Here is a 16,778-nt window from a genome sequence, read left to right as displayed (position 1 = left end):
TAAGCACTAATAAAATCAGCTAAAAGTCTAGGGATTGATCTTAATTCTTCGAATTTTTTAAAATCATAATTTCCACCCTAATTCTTATTTTTTTTTTTCATTATCAATTTTTACATCTTTAGTTCAAAATTATATAATGTTTTTATTTTTCTTTCTAATATAAGCTTTTATATTAGAAGTGTATAGTCCGAGGGAGAGAGAGAGGGTCTTTTGTGGGATCCATGCACACATACAAATTACACACTATCTCTCTCTCTCTCATTTCAACTATATATATAGCTCCCACAAAACCCCTTGAATCACACTCAAAGCATCAGAGAGACAGAGGTCACAGGCAGGTGATCAAAACACCACACAGAGCCGAGCTCGCAGATAATATCTAATCATAAAAAAAAGAAGAAAGGATGGCGGATGCGAGAGGGTCTTCGGGGGACGGCGGGAGAATGTGGTGCTCGGTGCCGGAGAGGTTGCAGCTGCACGGGGCCATGCTGGCACTCCAGTTCGGGTACGCCGGCTTCCACGTGGTGTCGAGGGCCGCCCTCAACATGGGAATCAGCAAACTCGTCTTCCCCGTCTACCGCAACGTCATCGCCCTCCTCCTCCTCCTCCCCTTCGCCTACTTCCTCGAAAAGTACCTATACATACATATACATCCATATATATACATATATATAACACCTCTTTATTAATCGCTTCTTGTTTATTATATATATATAGGAAGGAGAGGCCTGCCATTACCCTCAACTTCCTGCTTCAGTTCTTCCTCCTCGCTCTCATCGGGTATACATATGTCTTATGGTTATATATGGTCGGTCGTACTATTAGGGTTTCATAGTTATATATTATATACTCAAGGAATTTTTTTGTTTTTTTTATTTTTTATGAAGGATCACGGCAAACCAAGGATTCTACTTGCTGGGGCTGGACAACACCTCGCCCACCTTCGCTTCCGCCATTCAAAACTCCGTTCCCGCCATCACTTTTCTCATGGCCGTCGTACTCCGGTGAGTTTGTGGACGTGTGTTTTATTGGACGTGATGTGAATGAGATGTTTTTTTGTGTGATCGTTTGTTTTTGGTTTTGTGAGCAGAATTGAGAGGGTGAGGCTGGACCGGAAGGACGGGATCGGGAAGGTGGTTGGGACGGCGTTCTGCGTGGCCGGAGCGTCGGTGATCACGCTCTACAAAGGTCCGGTGGTCTACAGCCCGTCTCCGGCGGGGCTGCAGAGCGCGGCGGTGGAGCCGGCGTTTCCTTCTCTGGGCGACGCGAACGGGAAGAACTGGACTTTGGGGTGTATTTATCTGATCGGCCATTGCTTGTCGTGGTCGGGTTGGCTGGTTCTCCAAGCTCCGGTGCTCAAGAAGTATCCGGCGAGACTCTCCGTCACCTCATACACTTGCTTCTTCGGACTGCTTCAGTTCGTCGCCATCGCCGCCATAGTCGAGAGAGAAGCCAGTGCTTGGCTCTTCACCAGTTCTGGTGAAGTCTTCACCATTTTGTATGCGGTGAGTTTTTTTTTTCCCCCTCAAGTATAGATACAGATAAATGGAAAAAATATATATTTAATTGTATAGAGAAAAATATAGTACGCTCTTACTATAGTAATTTAAGTCGCTCAAAAATAGACAATTAATTAGTTATTGAAGTCCCAAATAGAAAAGAACAGCAGTTTTTTTTAACCTATATTTCTTGTTAATTAATTGCTTGTTTCTTGAAGAAGAAAAGTGATGAGGTCAAAGCGTGGTAGTACGTGTGTAGTGTTCTTAGCTTAGTGCTAGGTTACATATATATATCATATATGAATATATATATTTTTTTAATAATCATCGTTGTGGAAGGAAACAAAAAACTTTTATTTCATTTATTATTATTGTTGGCCGTTTTAATAATGAAATTTGATGTAACATAGCATGCGATATAGGAGCTTGTGCATGTCCCTATATTTATCATATTGTAACCTCAGCTTTGGGTTTGAAAGAGAGGCTTGTCTGTTGTTTTCTTTAAGAAATTAGTTAATGCAGAGTGTCAGAGCTGACTAAGGAAAGATACATCAAGCTAGATAGCGCAGAGGGTCCTATGGAAGATTCTGATAAAAAAAAAAAAAAAAAATTTGTTTAGTAAGTCCTGAAAATAAGTCGCCACATGAGAATAGAGCTTTATTCATGTGCAAAAACAAGGGCAAGTGACATGTATGTCCATAATTTACACATATACATACATATAACTTTTTTTTTTCCTACTTTACCTATCCTATCTTATTCCTCTACTTTTATTTTATGGGTATTAAATGACAAACGAGCTGTTAGGCAATAATGCACAACGAGCGGTGGGTACATATTAGGCATTATGAAGCTAAGAAGAGATACGATATTGTATATATTATAATGATATAATAAAAGCTGACGTGGCAATGAAATGGTGGGGCCAGGGAGTGGTGGCATCAGGGATAGCGTTCGCTGTACAGATATGGTGCATCGACAGAGGAGGCCCGGTGTTCGTCGCAGTCTATCAGCCTGTTCAGACTCTTGTTGTCGCTATCATGGCCTCTCTCGCTCTCGGCGAACAGTTCTACCTCGGCGGGTACGTGGGTCCCACCCTCTATATTCTAACATATATATAATTTTTACACATAGATAATAATAACACATAATTACAGTGGACGTGGACGGAACTAGATTTTAAATTTAACCCCGAAATTTTGTTTTTTTTTAAAACATGGTTAATTAATAAATTTTCAAAGAATTGAGTAAAAATTAAAAAAAATAAAATAAATTGAAGTGGGTTTAAGCTTAATTAGCTGCGTCCATGATTACAGTGATAACATTTTACATGCTCCTGTATTTAAAAATCCATATGTTTATCATATGTGTCCCTACTCTTATATTTATATTTATATTTATGTTTTATCAAGTATGTTCTTCTTCCCGAGTTCAAATTCTGACTTCGTCACTAGTCACTGATGAGGTTTCAGTTAACTTTTTTTTTTTTTTTTTCATTTTGCTACTATTTAATTTTTTTTAGTTATCCTTAAAATTAGGCTCAACCCCTAAATATTTTCATTTATATATATGTAATTAACGCCCTTAAATTGACTTCGCTACTCACACAAGAAAATGATGTCACGAAAGACGATATGGCCAAGTTGATGGTTCCTCTTCTAATCTGTATATGTAGAATACTTAATGATCATAATAATGCATTTGTTAGTTGGTTTGATTTTGATACCTTATGCATTATCATCAACTTCTAAGAAGAAACCCTAACCGTAGGAATGATTTTATCAAAATTATAATAATATAATTATAGATTAATTGGGATCTTTGACCACTGAACAAAATCTTTGACATAAGAGTTCATCCAAAAATTAATTGATGTCTCTCCTTTTATTCTTTTTTCTTTCTTATTTAAGTGTAGTTAGCTAGTTGGGAATGTAGTGTCTGTACGTTTGGATCTACACAGAAACAGATCATATATATTTGAATAATGTACACATGCGGTTGGGATATAATTGATTAAATAATTAATTAATTAGTTTATAATACACTATTGGTCAAACACAGTACTAAGAATACGCGGAATCGGACACAGCATGAACAGAAGGACCACACCCAAAAACAAAAAAAAATTGCATTTATTAATAACACACATCATGTTTTGGGGTTGGATTAAATTAAATTAAATTAATATATATATATATATATATATATATATATATATATATATATTGTATAGTTGTATTGACTGTTTATAATTGTGAAAATGTGACAGAATCATTGGGGCGGTGCTGATCATAGTGGGACTATACTTGGTGTTGTGGGGTAAAAGCGAAGAAAGAAAGTTTATGGCGCTAGAAAAGGCTGCGATCCAGTCCACCCCGGATCACCCTACCAACTCTAGGTCTGCAAGCCACGTCATCAAGGGCTCTCTCGCTCAGCCGCTTCTTCCTTCTTCAACCGAGAACGTCTAAGAGGGGGGAAAAAAAAATCATCATCATCGATATTTGACCTACTATATTTTTCCCTTTTTAACTTAAAAAAATCAGCAGTGCTTTTGATTTTGCTTTTTGATAAGAAGAAGAAAAAAAAATGCCTCTCAATATCAGAAAGCTTTTGTGTGTGTGTATTGGGTTGGTTTTCTCTTGTCTTGTTTTGTTTTCCCATTGGCTTTCTTATAAATTAGAAGAAAAAGTTGAAAAGCTATAGTAGGAAGGAAGAAGAAAAAAAAGAAGCTTATTTTGATCTCAAAGGGGATGATGTGATCATTAATATTGTCAATCATGTAGGACAAATCTCCCCTATGCTTAATATATGTTCATTTATGGTTTTGTTTTACGAGAGATGGTGAAAGATTATTTCTCAACATTATGAATTTAAATTACCCATTGTGCTTGTTTTTTATATATATATGTTTTTTTACTTGTCTTATCATTCACAATGCATGCCAAGCCATAATCATAGAAATATGCTCTTTTTTAGATTAACTTTCCTTGGTATCGAGATAAATATTGCGTATCACTCATCAGATTCACATGCGAGGAATGAGTAATTTTATATTCCATCAAGTACAATTGGCAAAATCACCGAAAAAAATTCCCACTAAAGGCCAATTTATTAACTGTTTAAGGGGGTTTCATAATTGATAGCACTATAGGAGGCAAGAAGTGACGTCCACTAGTTGTGACCATATGATTTTTATGAAAATGAAACTTCGCAACCGAATGCGACATTTTATGAGAGAGAGAGAGCAGAAATATCACAAGCAAATACGACAAGCATAAAATCAAAATAGCTTTTGAATATTCAACATATTAATTTTGACATACATCCGAAATGATATATTGTTGACCTTTGCGTTGCGTTGGACCAAACATGAAAGCTAAACCAAACTGTTTTGCTAGCCATTACGAATACAAGATATAATCATGTGTTGATCGATGGACACTCCTCAGCCATAATTATATAGTGTCTATCTACCAAAGGAAAAAAAGAAGAAAGAAAATCTTTAGATATGTTCTTATTAATTAGAGGTGTTATTTATTATTATGGATCACAGTTCACAGATCACGGTAGGCCAGCCAGCCTTTTTAAATTAGATTAAGAAATGCTAATAAAGAGAATCATCATCATTGCAACTTGCAAGTTAACCGTATCGGTTTCTTTTCCGCGACAAAAGCAAAAACTTTGATGTAATAATTAATGAAACATCTTCCTCTCAAATGGTATTTCACCGAACATGTAAGTTAGGTCACAAGTTGAAATTGAAGTTCATGTACCGACAAAATTGTTAGATCTTCATTATGCAATTTTTTTTTCTTGTACACTCTATATCATGCATCGTTTTAATCTATTGCTTTTCTGCTTCTACTAGTGCTCGTTAGAATCCAATGACCCTTTATCCTATTTTATACATTTTACAATCAACAACAAAAAAAGGTCACCTCAAAATCACTACAGCGGCTGCTCTTGCAAAAATTACTTTTTTATATCGCTAGCGTTAATAACTATTTTTTTTTCCTATCACCCATATTCAATTTGACTATTCTATCTTTATTAAAAAAAATATTATAATGATCTTTATTGGAACTGAAAAGTAGATTGGTCACTTTTTATTTATGATTTGATAGAGATATTCTATTTTTATCTATGTATATATACTTTTTTAATGGTTTTTTTTTTATAAAATTGTTTATCAAGATCAATATACCTTATTTCAAAGGTTACTCTCTCACTCTCCCTATTCTCTATCTCTTTTAGTTCTCACTCCTCCGACGATCATAAAAAATCGAACATGCGCATAATCAATTAAAAAAAGGTCCCTCAACATATGAAAACTCAAAATTTTCCATATGACCAATTTTTGGTAAATTTTAAATAATTAATCATGAGATTTTATTAATAAAGCAAAAAAAAAAATTAATAATTGTAAATATTTGTTAATAATTATAAATAACCATCGGACTCCAAGGGCATATAAATGGAATGCGAAAAACATCCAAACAATACCAAATCACCATAATGATTATTTACTTAAAATTTACAAAAAATTGGCTTCTTAGCAAATCTCTAAATTTTTATGACTTAGTTACTCAATTAATTGTTTAAAAAATATCAATTTTATCTACATATTTTGAACTCTATCATTTGAAAAACATATTAAATTTCATCAATAGTACCAGAATTCATCGGATTTAAGGACAACAACAACTTCATGAGGCATAGCGACTCCAAAAGGAGTTATTGTTGCTCTTAAATCGATTATTAATTTTGAATACCGACTAAATCTGATGATTTTTAATTAGGCGTTGTAGGGATCTAGTGAAATTGAAACATAAGATTGCAATATAGCCATAGTTTGATTAATTTATGGTAATTAGCCATGCCATGTTAGTCTTTTACCCATATACCCTAAATTATTTTATTTTAAAAAATAAAAAAATAAAAAAGAATAATGATCCGAATCCACAAATTAAGTAACTACTTCCTTAATAGATGCAATTAATAAAATAAAAAATCATGATTCTTCGTTAACAAAAAAAATCGAGAAGGGAAAAAAATTAGTTGAAGAAGATGAAGACGTAAAGACGACTTTTAACATATATTAACAACTATTAACATATATTAACAAATATTAAAATTGTAACCGATTTCTATTAAAAAGGAAAAAACTCATTAAATATCAATTAATTTTTTAAAATAACATGTAACGGTTTATTTCAGGCAAAGAAAAATATTAAAGCGTAGTATATCAGCTAAAAATTCGAACGAAGAAGACGAATTCTTGTTCAGAATGTGATTTTCACTTGTTTTCAGAAAATATCCAGACATTTTCAATTATTTAAAAAAATGCATAATTTTTCGGTTCTCCAGAGAGACTTGGAGTCTCAAAACTGCGCGATCTTGCGAAAAAGACGACAATGATAACGACCATGTGTTGTTCTGCCTTAGCGTCGAAAACACGGATAATTATAAGAGGAACATGAAATCGGAGTTCGAGAGAACGGTGCGTACACGAAGTTGGTAGCCGGAGGGATGCCAGAGGCCTGGAAGCTCTTGGTCGCGTGACGCTCAACGGAGGCGAAGAGCTCCGCTGCCTCGGAGCCTAGATCTGGCTACGCGACGCTAGACAGAGAAAAGAGCGCAGCCTCTTTTGGATCCCAAATCCGGAAGAATTTCACGAAAATATACATGAATTTTCAACAAGCACAATAATTATATTCTTGAGGCCCTCGTTGCCACGAGTCCATGAAATTTGGAATCACTCAATTTCGAATTCATATGAGGAAAATATGGATTTTTGAAGTTTAGAAGAAAAAAAAAACGAAAATTGAGAACAAGAGGGAGAGAGAGAATATGGATTGATTGAATGAGAGAGAGAAAAAAAAAAAAACAAAACAAAACAAACATTACTAAAAAAAAAATGAAAGAGAGAATAAGAGATCCTACCAATTAGGAATTTAGATTGGATTTTTTAATTTAAAAAAATCTAATTAACTAATTAAATAAGGATAATAACGGTGTAAAAATATACCACATAAGCTATTTGTTTAACATTCATAAACAATGGCTAGATTGAAATTCACACGTTTAAAGTGACTTAATTGTCGATATATTTTTTTTAATTATTTAATAGTAGTGATCAAAATGAAAATGAAGTGATTTTTATTTTATTTTATATCATTGATTTTGCGTGTGTTCATCCAAGATCGTCGGGATTTGAGATTATGAGATAGAAATATAGAAGATAGAGAAGCGGGAGAATGAAAAAAAAATGTTTGAATTGAGATATTTTAATTTGAAGGGAGATTTTTATTATAAAAAAAAAACGTAACAAAAATTGATTATTATTAATTTACCTAGAAAATGGTATTTACTTTCATAATCGTAGCCTTAGCAAGGGTTTTTTTCACTGTTCGTCTTATCATCATGATATTTGATGCGACAAATTTCATATTCACACGTGTTTGTGATAAACATTTTTTTTTTTCATTTCGTTTCTTAATTCAACTAGCATCTAAAGAAGTAAATTATATTTAAGTTTTTTTTGGCAGTTCATATCAATAAGATTTCGACATAGTTGGTATGAGAATTATATGATATAAGTACAGTCCATGAGTTCTTCGTTGAAACCACAATCTAACATGTGGCATGTGAGTTTGCTTTGACCAAACAGGTGAAGTTTTCTTATATCCTTGCATATCTTAATATATTCAGTCACACCATCATATGCCATTTCTATAAATAACTCTAGTTTGGATAATAGAAATAACACTATCAAAGAATAAAATAATGCCATTTCTATAAATACCTGGAAAATTATAATGACAATATATATATATATATATATATATATATATATATATATATATATATATATATAAGCCAACACTAAATAATGTAATTCTAAATAATACAAAATATAGTGAGTGTACTAATATTTAAGCCTTCTAATTAAGAGATAAACCCAAAACAGTCAATACATGCATTTAGGTAAACTCATCGGATCAAAAATCCTAAGATCACAAGGGAATCATAGTCAAATCTCGTCCACCACTAGAACTAATACCACTCCGAGTCTCAGCATCATCATCAAACACAGGCTCGTCCCAAGGGAATCATAGTCAAATCTCGTCCACCACTAGACCTGAAAATGGCTTTTGAGATTGCTCCGACTGATCCAACTGCAGACCTGAATATGCAGCTGTAAGCCGCTAGCATATATTATTTTATTTTGAACTCTAAATTAATTTTAATAAGAATAACTCGAAAAAACCAGCAGAGATAGAAACAAGCCTTAAAATGTGCTAACACCAATCTGGAGTGAGACCTGACAAAGAAAAGGAATAAAATCTTAACATAAAGCTGAACGCCAAATGGTGATAGAACGATTAAGCCTCTCCCATAACGCCTCTTGAAAGAAAACAACCCCCTAGAAATTCTCTTAGTTGCTGGAGTAGTACCAGAACTGTCTAAGTAGTTAGACTTGTGCTTTCCTGATATGCAATGTACATAATGTGGCTTTATATTTTCTGGTAGAACAAAGTTGGGTCATAGTTTACTGTCTGGTAAATACTCTATCCCATCTCAAAGGTAAGAAAACTAACCACACAGCTTTATGTGTAGATATGCATGTCAGTTATGCCTATTCAAGTTTTACATTATCTTTATTTTTTATCCAGGAAAACGATGTCAATGCTGCTACCCCAACCGCGCCTACTGTGAGTATTATATAGTTCTTTAAATTTATTTTGTGGTCTTCAAGTCACCTGTCCTAGCGTGGACTTGCTATCCAACCATTAGTCTAATGTGTTTTACGGTTCATTTTTTACTTACTCACTTATTTATTTTATTTTATTTTTTTATTATACGAATATCATAAACATGTGCAAAGCTATTATTGCTGCCAATCATCATGAATTTTCGACCATGAAACAAATTCTGGACACAAATTTTGTTTTAAGTATATTAGACATGTCGCAATTACATTACAAGAGGCCCAATTTAATTTGTACGTGGAAATAATCATTTAATTATCTCGAAAATGGGCTAATTTTTAACTAAATTTAAATCGTTGTTTTGCAGCAATGTTCATTTGAGAAATCAACAGACTCGAGTGTCATAAAGTTTGTAAGAGAAGCATAAGACTGGACTGTCTACAATCTCGGTTCGGCCTTTGTCGTCCTAGATGAATTTGGATGCTTATAGATGTTAATTCGGTTCAATTAGTCTATGTTCGTTTTTGTTGAATTTATATGAGATTTGTTTGCTCGTTTGTGTTCATATTCGATATTTAGAACTCATATTTTTTTGATACCTTAAAATAAAATTCAAATGTTTTATGTGAACTTTTGAGTTGAGTAACTCATATGTGTGTTGAAGCATTGAAGTCTACTCTTTGTGTTATTAATTATTTTTTAGGTTTCTTTTGATTGTAAAGAAGTTAAACAACTTGTAATGACGTTGAGCATGTTCTAGCTTTGCATATCCAACAAGATTTGAACTAAACAGAGGCAAGTTTTTTTTTTTTCACAAAATATTTATTCATTTTCATGTTCACAAATTAATCACTCTACTATTTGTAAGTATACTATGTTTTCCGTATAATGACGAAGTGGTTAATCTCATCAAAATTCAAGTGTAAAGCAATGAAGCAAATAATTAAAAGTTCATAATGGTACTAATGCTTTTTCCACATTACAATGATGCTTGTAGATTGCGTTAAGAAACAAGTAGCTCTTGCACCATATTGGACCGCCAAACTCATTGTGTATGGCTTTGCGGAAGAGGAGGTTGATCAAGATCGAAAATTCTAGAGACGATGATTCAAAATCTATTATCTCTTATTGAATTTGATTTTACTTTACTCCCACGGTCTATTATGGAGTATTATCTCTTACAATTTCATATTATTTTTCAATTGAATTTTACTTTGATAAATATTGGTAAAACTCTTTAACAACATGTATTAAAGCCATAACACTACTCAAAAATAAATTTACCAATTTATATCTATAATCACCACGTGCGAAGCACGTCCTACATCCTAGTATATATATATATATATATATATAAGCCAACACTAAATAATGTAATTCTAAATAATACAAAATATAGTGAGTGTACTAATATTTAAGCCTTCTAATTAAGAGATAAACCCAAAACAGTCAATACATGCATTTAGGTAAACTCATCGGATCAAAAATCCTAAGATCACAAGGGAATCATAGTCAAATCTCGTCCACCACTAGAACTAATACCACTCCGAGTCTCGGCATCATCATCAAACACAGGCTCGTCCCTCACCAACCCACTCTCCTTACTACCACCTCTCCCTCTGAACCTCGACGCCACGTAGACATAAAAGACAAAGTTGACCAAACTCACTCCGGTCAACACCCAATAAAAGTAGTCCAACCTGGACTCATTCAAGTCATCCCTAAGCCACCCTTCCCTCTCTCCACCGGAAACTCTTCCGACGATCTCCACGATGGCGGTGGTGAGCCAACTTCCGATCCCGATCTCGCTGAGGAACAGAGCGCTGCTAATGCTCCGAGTCCCGTCGGTGGCCTCGTCGTAGAAGAACTCGAGCTGGCCGACGTAGGCCAAGACCTCGGCGGTCCCCACGAGGAAGAACTGAGGGAAGAGCCAGTACACGGTCAACGGCTCGGGCTCGCTGACGTGGCGGCGGAGGCGGCGAGACTCGACGAGGGCGGCGGAGGCCATGGCGAGGATCGAGACGACGTGGCCGGCCCCGATTCGCTGGAGGGACGTGAGGCCGCGGGGCCGGCCGGTGCGGGACCGGAGCCAGGGCACGGCGAGGCTCTCGTAGACCGGGACGAGGACGAGGGCGTTGACCGCCGCGAAGACCGGGACGGAGCCGGCGGGGATGAGGATCTTTGTTGCGGCGGAGTTCGGGAGGAGGGTTCGGTCCATTACGGCGGCTTGGGAGATGAAGAAGGTGGAGAGTTGGGAGAAGGAGATCGCCAGGGCGATCGTTGATGCCCATATTGGGACTATTCTCACCATTGACTTTAGCTCCTCTACTTGCGTTACGCTGCACAATCTCCAACGGTCGTCTTTCGACGCCGGGTTCGTTATGATCGCCGCTTTGTCGAGGAACCTTTAGATATATGGGCAATAGTGAAATAATGAAAACATGATTGTTCATTCTCTTGACTTTGACTTCAAAAACACTACTGCTCTTACTCTATGATGCTGCTATCTCGTAAAATATACGGACCCATCTATGTTTTTTTTTCCCCCTTTGTTCGTTCATTATTTTAGTCCTAATTAATATAGTAACATCTTTATTTTATTTTCTGTAAAATTTAATACCTAACAAATGAAAACATGTTTACAGATATTAACTTTATAGATAATCTTTTGACTTTTTTACTATAAAAAATTAAAGAAAAGAAAAAAAAAATAGTTTTTAGATCATTTTTTTTTAATTATACTTTTATATTAAAATATTTATTATATTTTGTAAATATGTCCCCCCTCCCCCCCCCCCCCCCCCCCCCAAACCAAAAGTAAATATTTTAATATGACAGAATTAGTGATGTCAATAATTACCTGTACTGTGAAGTATGGGTTAATTTCCTGGCACCAGCAATATCAGACTCCTTAGTCTTGACCTCGTAAAGATGATCTTCACTTTCAAGCTCCACACCTCTGAAATGGTTCCGCGTGGCAGCGACAAACACCTGAAGAAACCTCGTAAAGGGGCTTCCCATGGGCCTCTGATACCGATAGAACGGAGCTCCGGCGAGGAGGACGAGAATGGAAAGCACGATAGTCCCAGCCGGGACGCCGAACCCTAACACCCAACCGAACTCTTGTTGCACGTAAACCAGGACCGTGATGGCCAACAGAGCGCCCATGTTGATGGCGAAGAAGAACCAGTTGAAGAAGGCGTATTTCTTCTGAGCCTCTCTCTCGTCGGCGTCGTCGAACTGGTCGGCGCCGAAGGACGAGACGCAGGGCTTGATTCCGCCGGTGCCGAGGGCTATCAGAGACAGAGCGGCGTAGAGGAACGCGGATTGCCCGTACGTGGCTTCCGTGCATGGCTTTGCTTTGCATGGCTGTGGACGTAAGCTCTCTATGCCCGCTGATAGTGTCAACAATACCATTCCCTGCGTGACCCACGTCACACATCTATTTTTATTTATTTATGATAATTACATAATTAGCCTAGAATATGTGCGTCACTTTTTATATCTCACTTATGTTTTCAAAATATATCGACAATACACGTTTCTCCGAAATTTTTTAAAATCTGGTTAATAGTTATTGAAATCTAACAGTTATTGAAATCTGGTTAATAGTTTTTAAGGGCAAAATAGACACTTCAAAAATTAAAACGATTATTGATGAAAATCTAAAAAGTTCAGCGGTTGATACTGAAAAAAATTACAAAAAACGACTATTATTAGAGACTATTTCCACCTTTTTTTTATTGTGTATATGATCAATAAAACATAAATAGAAATTTTGTTATGCTTTGTATTAGTGTGTGTTAGAAATCACACGTTGAAAATAAATGGGAACTAACAATAGTTTATAAAGATCACGAGTTACTCCTCTCATTATCAATTGATTTTGAGATGGAACCTCATGATATTTTCACAGTGGGAAATATATATACATATAATTTTTTTTTAATATATATCATTGTACGCAGTGCGGAGCTAGAAACTTCAATAGGGAGGCAAATTTGAAAAAACTAATCAAGAGTAGCAAATTTAAAAAAAAAAAACATAAATTTAACCTAAAAATCACAAAAATTAAAGAATTTAGGGTAAAAATTGTATTTTTTAAGTTCAGGAGGGACATTCACCGCCCTCATACTCTAGTGGCTCCGCCCCTTAATTGTATTATGGTAAATCATAACAAACTATGGGTTTACCGATTTTGGAATAAAAAAAATTGGAGACAATAATAAAAATTTCATTCTGTGTCGATGTAATTCCAAATTAAGTTACGACAATTTTTTATAATAATTTTTTAAGGCAAAATGGAATAATAATAAAAACGATGACATCTCATAATTTTTAGTAAGAGAGACATAGACTAAGACACAATGACGAAGTAAAGTATCCAAATTCTTAAAATTGATGTCACGTGTGTCGATGTCTAAAATGTCTATAATTAGAGACGGGCCTATATGGAAAGATAGAAAATAATGGTAGGAATGGAATGATTTATAAGTGTTGATAAATGAATTTTTATGTACCGTTGCGTAGACACAAGAAAATAAGACAATGGTTTTGAAGCGGCCAAAGTAAGCGTCTGCAAGAAAGGCTCCGAGGATAGTGAGAACATAAGCCGCTCCCATCCAATTGGTGACAACGGTGACGGAAATCGGCAGCGATTTGTGCATTTGCGAGACCAAATAAGTCACGATGTTCACCCCGATCGCGTAGAACGCTAACCTCTCCGCCACCTCGTTCACTGCGCCCAAACTATTTTTTGTTATTATATGTTCCTCAAAACAACATTTTATTTTTTACCATATAAGAAATATAAATTGAAACCTATGATGAATGGAGAGGCTTTCCATCCTCCAGTTGTTTTCTTTGATGCGATTCTCCCTCTGAAATCCTCGCATCCGTTGCTCACTAGATCACTTTCCTATGTATAAATATATATAAACATGAGATTGGATAAATATAAGAATTTATTATGTTACCACACAAATACATCCCTTAAAATAAAGAAATATGAATAATGATGTCCGTCCCCTTAAAATAAAGAAATATGAATAATGATGTCCGTCGTAGAAAGAGAAATGATATTACCGCTTGCTAGCTAATAAGCTTGGATATCAAATATATGTTTTTCTAGGTGACATATATAGAAGCATAACACAGCACAATTATTACCTCTTTATTGTTTTCGTCGGCATAGTATTTGAATTTTTGCAGTGAGGGCTGGTAAAAGGAGTCACGTGGCTCGCCATACATCTCCATTGTTGGAAATAATGATCAAGTTTTTTTTTGTTTTGTTTTGTTTAAGTGAATTATGTATAGCAAGTTAATATGCCATCGGTGGGATTTTGATGCATAATAATCTGCTTATAGCGGTGTTTTCTTTTGTTTGTTGTAAATAATGTATTTTTTTTAACCAACGATTATGCGTGTATTTTGGATTATTTTGCTTCCAAAATTACTAATTTAGATGTTGGGTCATGGCGCTCATAGGACGGCAGATTTTAATTAAGAGACTTTTTATATAATACAAAATTACTTATATATCACGGAAAATTAATTGTTAGCGGTTTGGCGATGATAATGGAATTTGTGTGATTGATTCAAATCAATGGTTTTATAAATGTATCGTCCATTTAAATTAGCTTAAGGTATGTTCGGTCAAACCAACACAAGAATGATGTGCTGATGATATTGAAGTTTGTTATTCGTTTATCACGCCACATCAAATTCCCACGTGTTAAAAGTATCCATGAAAAGCAATCAACTACAAAACATGTTCACAATATAAATATATATATATATATATATATATATATATATATATATATATATATATATATAAGAGTAATGTTATTTGTGACGGACTCGAAGTTGGACGATCCACACAATGTGTGATAAGTGGAACAATTTTAAGCAGTTTTTAGTGTTTATTACTTTTGTTGGGGGTAGTCGTGAGTCGTGTCAAAAATCATTTCCCTATATATAAAGTTAGATAGAATTATGAATAATCTAAAATACATCAAATCATGTTATCTCAAGGGAGAGAGGTTAAGAAATTGCTTAAATCAAGACTCAAGTTACCTCCTAGAGGAGCCGTATGGAGCGGAAGCTCCACGTACGCTTTTGAAGCCGATCCTTTTCAGAAAATCTTAATTAATCAGTACAAGTCTATGATACACAAAAAAGCCTCTCTATCATTGAATGATAAGCATGTCATGAAAACTTGTTTATAATGACAATTAGTTATAAAAGTGGAATAAATAGCTTCTTAATAGATACTAGAGAAGTGTCTTCCAATTAGTTATTCTTTTTTAATAGTCCCAAAAATTCTAGAGCCACTTATAATTAAGCGGAAGTTTCATTATTTTTTTTTTTAAGTAAAATACAGTAAGGATTCCTTTATTATGACAAATATACTATGATTAAGAGAAATAAGGAATATATAAAATGCTCCTAAGGAAAATGATTAAAAAAAATGTTAAAAGCTTTTAAATACACCATTTAACTTTTTAAATCTTAAAATCACCTAATTTGATTAAAATTTGGACAACTTATCATTAAAAATCCTTCTAGCTAAAAATCATAAAAGACCGAACTCTGGGACAACTTGTTAGCCATCAGGCAAGCTTTAAGAGCATACTTCAATAAAGGAAGCAGCGTCTCCAACTAAGATTGGATGAAATGAATTGGTTTAAGTAACCACATGGATAGAAACGTAAAGAAAAATTTTAAATTGATATTTCTAAAATTAAACTAGTAAAAAAGGTATTTTTGAAATTAAAGTTCAAAAGTCCATGATAAACATAATTTCCTTCAAAATATAATCACGTTGCTTGAACATAACCAGGGCCCGAATTATAAGTCCAACATTGCAACTGCATTGGTTATGGCTAATATGAAATTTTTAATTTGGTATCCACTTCTTAGTTCTTAATAGGTTTTATTCTCAGTAATTTAACTAGTTTATATATATATATATATATATATATATATATATATATATATATATATATGGTTTAATTTTGGAATAGCCATTTTAATATTTATTTTCCTCTTTTGTCCTATATATTTATTGATATTGTTTACTTTTTTAACAACGAATTAATATATACACGTCTTAATTAGGATTACATCATATATATTATATACATGCAATACAAATGTTTTAGAGTTGAGAGTTTATTAACTTTGACTTTCACAACAAACAATAAATTAAATTAGAACATCTGTATCACATGAGGTTTGAAACTCACGACCATCACTGTCTATGTATGTAAACGGTATAGAATTAACAATCTGTGAACCACAAATTATTTACATTTATTAAAAATTGTTATATATGAAGAAGAAGTTATTACCTTCCAACTCTTCAAATGACCAATTTTGGAAGTATTCATTTTCTTTAATTATAAATATAGTTCTCGAAATTATTTATATTTGCAATTCTTCAAATGCCCCAGTAAATTTTTTTAATAGATATTTAAATTTTTCGTAACAAAAAAAGGAATATAAACAAAAGAAAAATAAAAAGAAGAAAATAAAAAAATGACAAAATCAATTATTTTATTTT

At 34.1% G+C, this 16,778-nt stretch overlaps 2 protein-coding genes across 2 annotated transcripts; one reads left to right on the top strand and one right to left on the bottom strand.

The window, feature by feature from the left end:
• Window positions 1-227: 227 nt before the first annotated feature.
• On the top strand, window positions 228-4,331 carry WAT1 (Walls Are Thin 1). Its single transcript, XM_089619010.1, has 6 exons — window positions 228-631; window positions 718-780; window positions 888-1,004; window positions 1,091-1,505; window positions 2,429-2,580; window positions 3,769-4,331. The coding sequence occupies exons 1-6, from the start codon at window positions 405-407 to the stop codon at window positions 3,965-3,967; spliced, it is 1,173 nt and encodes a 390-aa protein (XP_089475136.1). The 5' UTR covers window positions 228-404; the 3' UTR covers window positions 3,968-4,331.
• Window positions 4,332-10,706: 6,375 nt separating this feature from the next.
• LOC149392384 (protein NRT1/ PTR FAMILY 8.2-like) lies at window positions 10,707-14,467 on the bottom strand. The gene is made up of 5 exons (XM_089620108.1): window positions 14,381-14,467; window positions 14,033-14,129; window positions 13,732-13,949; window positions 12,072-12,631; window positions 10,707-11,616 (listed from the first exon to the last, which is right to left on the bottom strand). Exons 1-5 carry the CDS (start codon window positions 14,465-14,467, stop codon window positions 10,707-10,709), a joined length of 1,872 nt encoding a protein of 623 aa, XP_089476234.1.
• Window positions 14,468-16,778: the final 2,311 nt, after the last annotated feature.

Source organism: Urtica dioica, chromosome 7 (assembly GCF_054948205.1).
Source record: "Urtica dioica subsp. dioica isolate 48M chromosome 7, U.dioica_male_clone48M_v1_H2, whole genome shotgun sequence".
NCBI classification, from domain to species: domain Eukaryota; kingdom Viridiplantae; phylum Streptophyta; class Magnoliopsida; order Rosales; family Urticaceae; genus Urtica; species Urtica dioica.
The sequence above is the reverse complement of the archived record's forward strand: the minus strand, read 5'-3'. Positions and strand labels throughout refer to the sequence as shown.

Excerpts from the sequence above, each read along its gene's own strand:
- WAT1 (XM_089619010.1), top strand. The coding sequence starts at position 405 with ATGGCGGATGCGAGAGGGTCTTCGGGGGACGGCGGGAGAATGTGGTGC. Across the intron at positions 781-887 it reads TTCCTCCTCGCTCTCATCGG|GATCACGGCAAACCAAGGAT; the intron begins GTATACATATGT and ends TTTTTTATGAAG. Across the intron at positions 2,581-3,768 it reads GAACAGTTCTACCTCGGCGG|AATCATTGGGGCGGTGCTGA; the intron begins GTACGTGGGTCC and ends AAAATGTGACAG.
- LOC149392384 (XM_089620108.1), bottom strand. The coding sequence starts at position 14,467 with ATGGAGATGTATGGCGAGCCACGTGACTCCTTTTACCAGCCCTCACTG. Across the intron at positions 14,130-14,380 it reads CCGACGAAAACAATAAAGAG|GAAAGTGATCTAGTGAGCAA; the intron begins GTAATAATTGTG and ends ATTTATACATAG. Across the intron at positions 12,632-13,731 it reads TTTCTTGTGTCTACGCAACG|GGAATGGTATTGTTGACACT; the intron begins GTACATAAAAAT and ends TGGGTCACGCAG.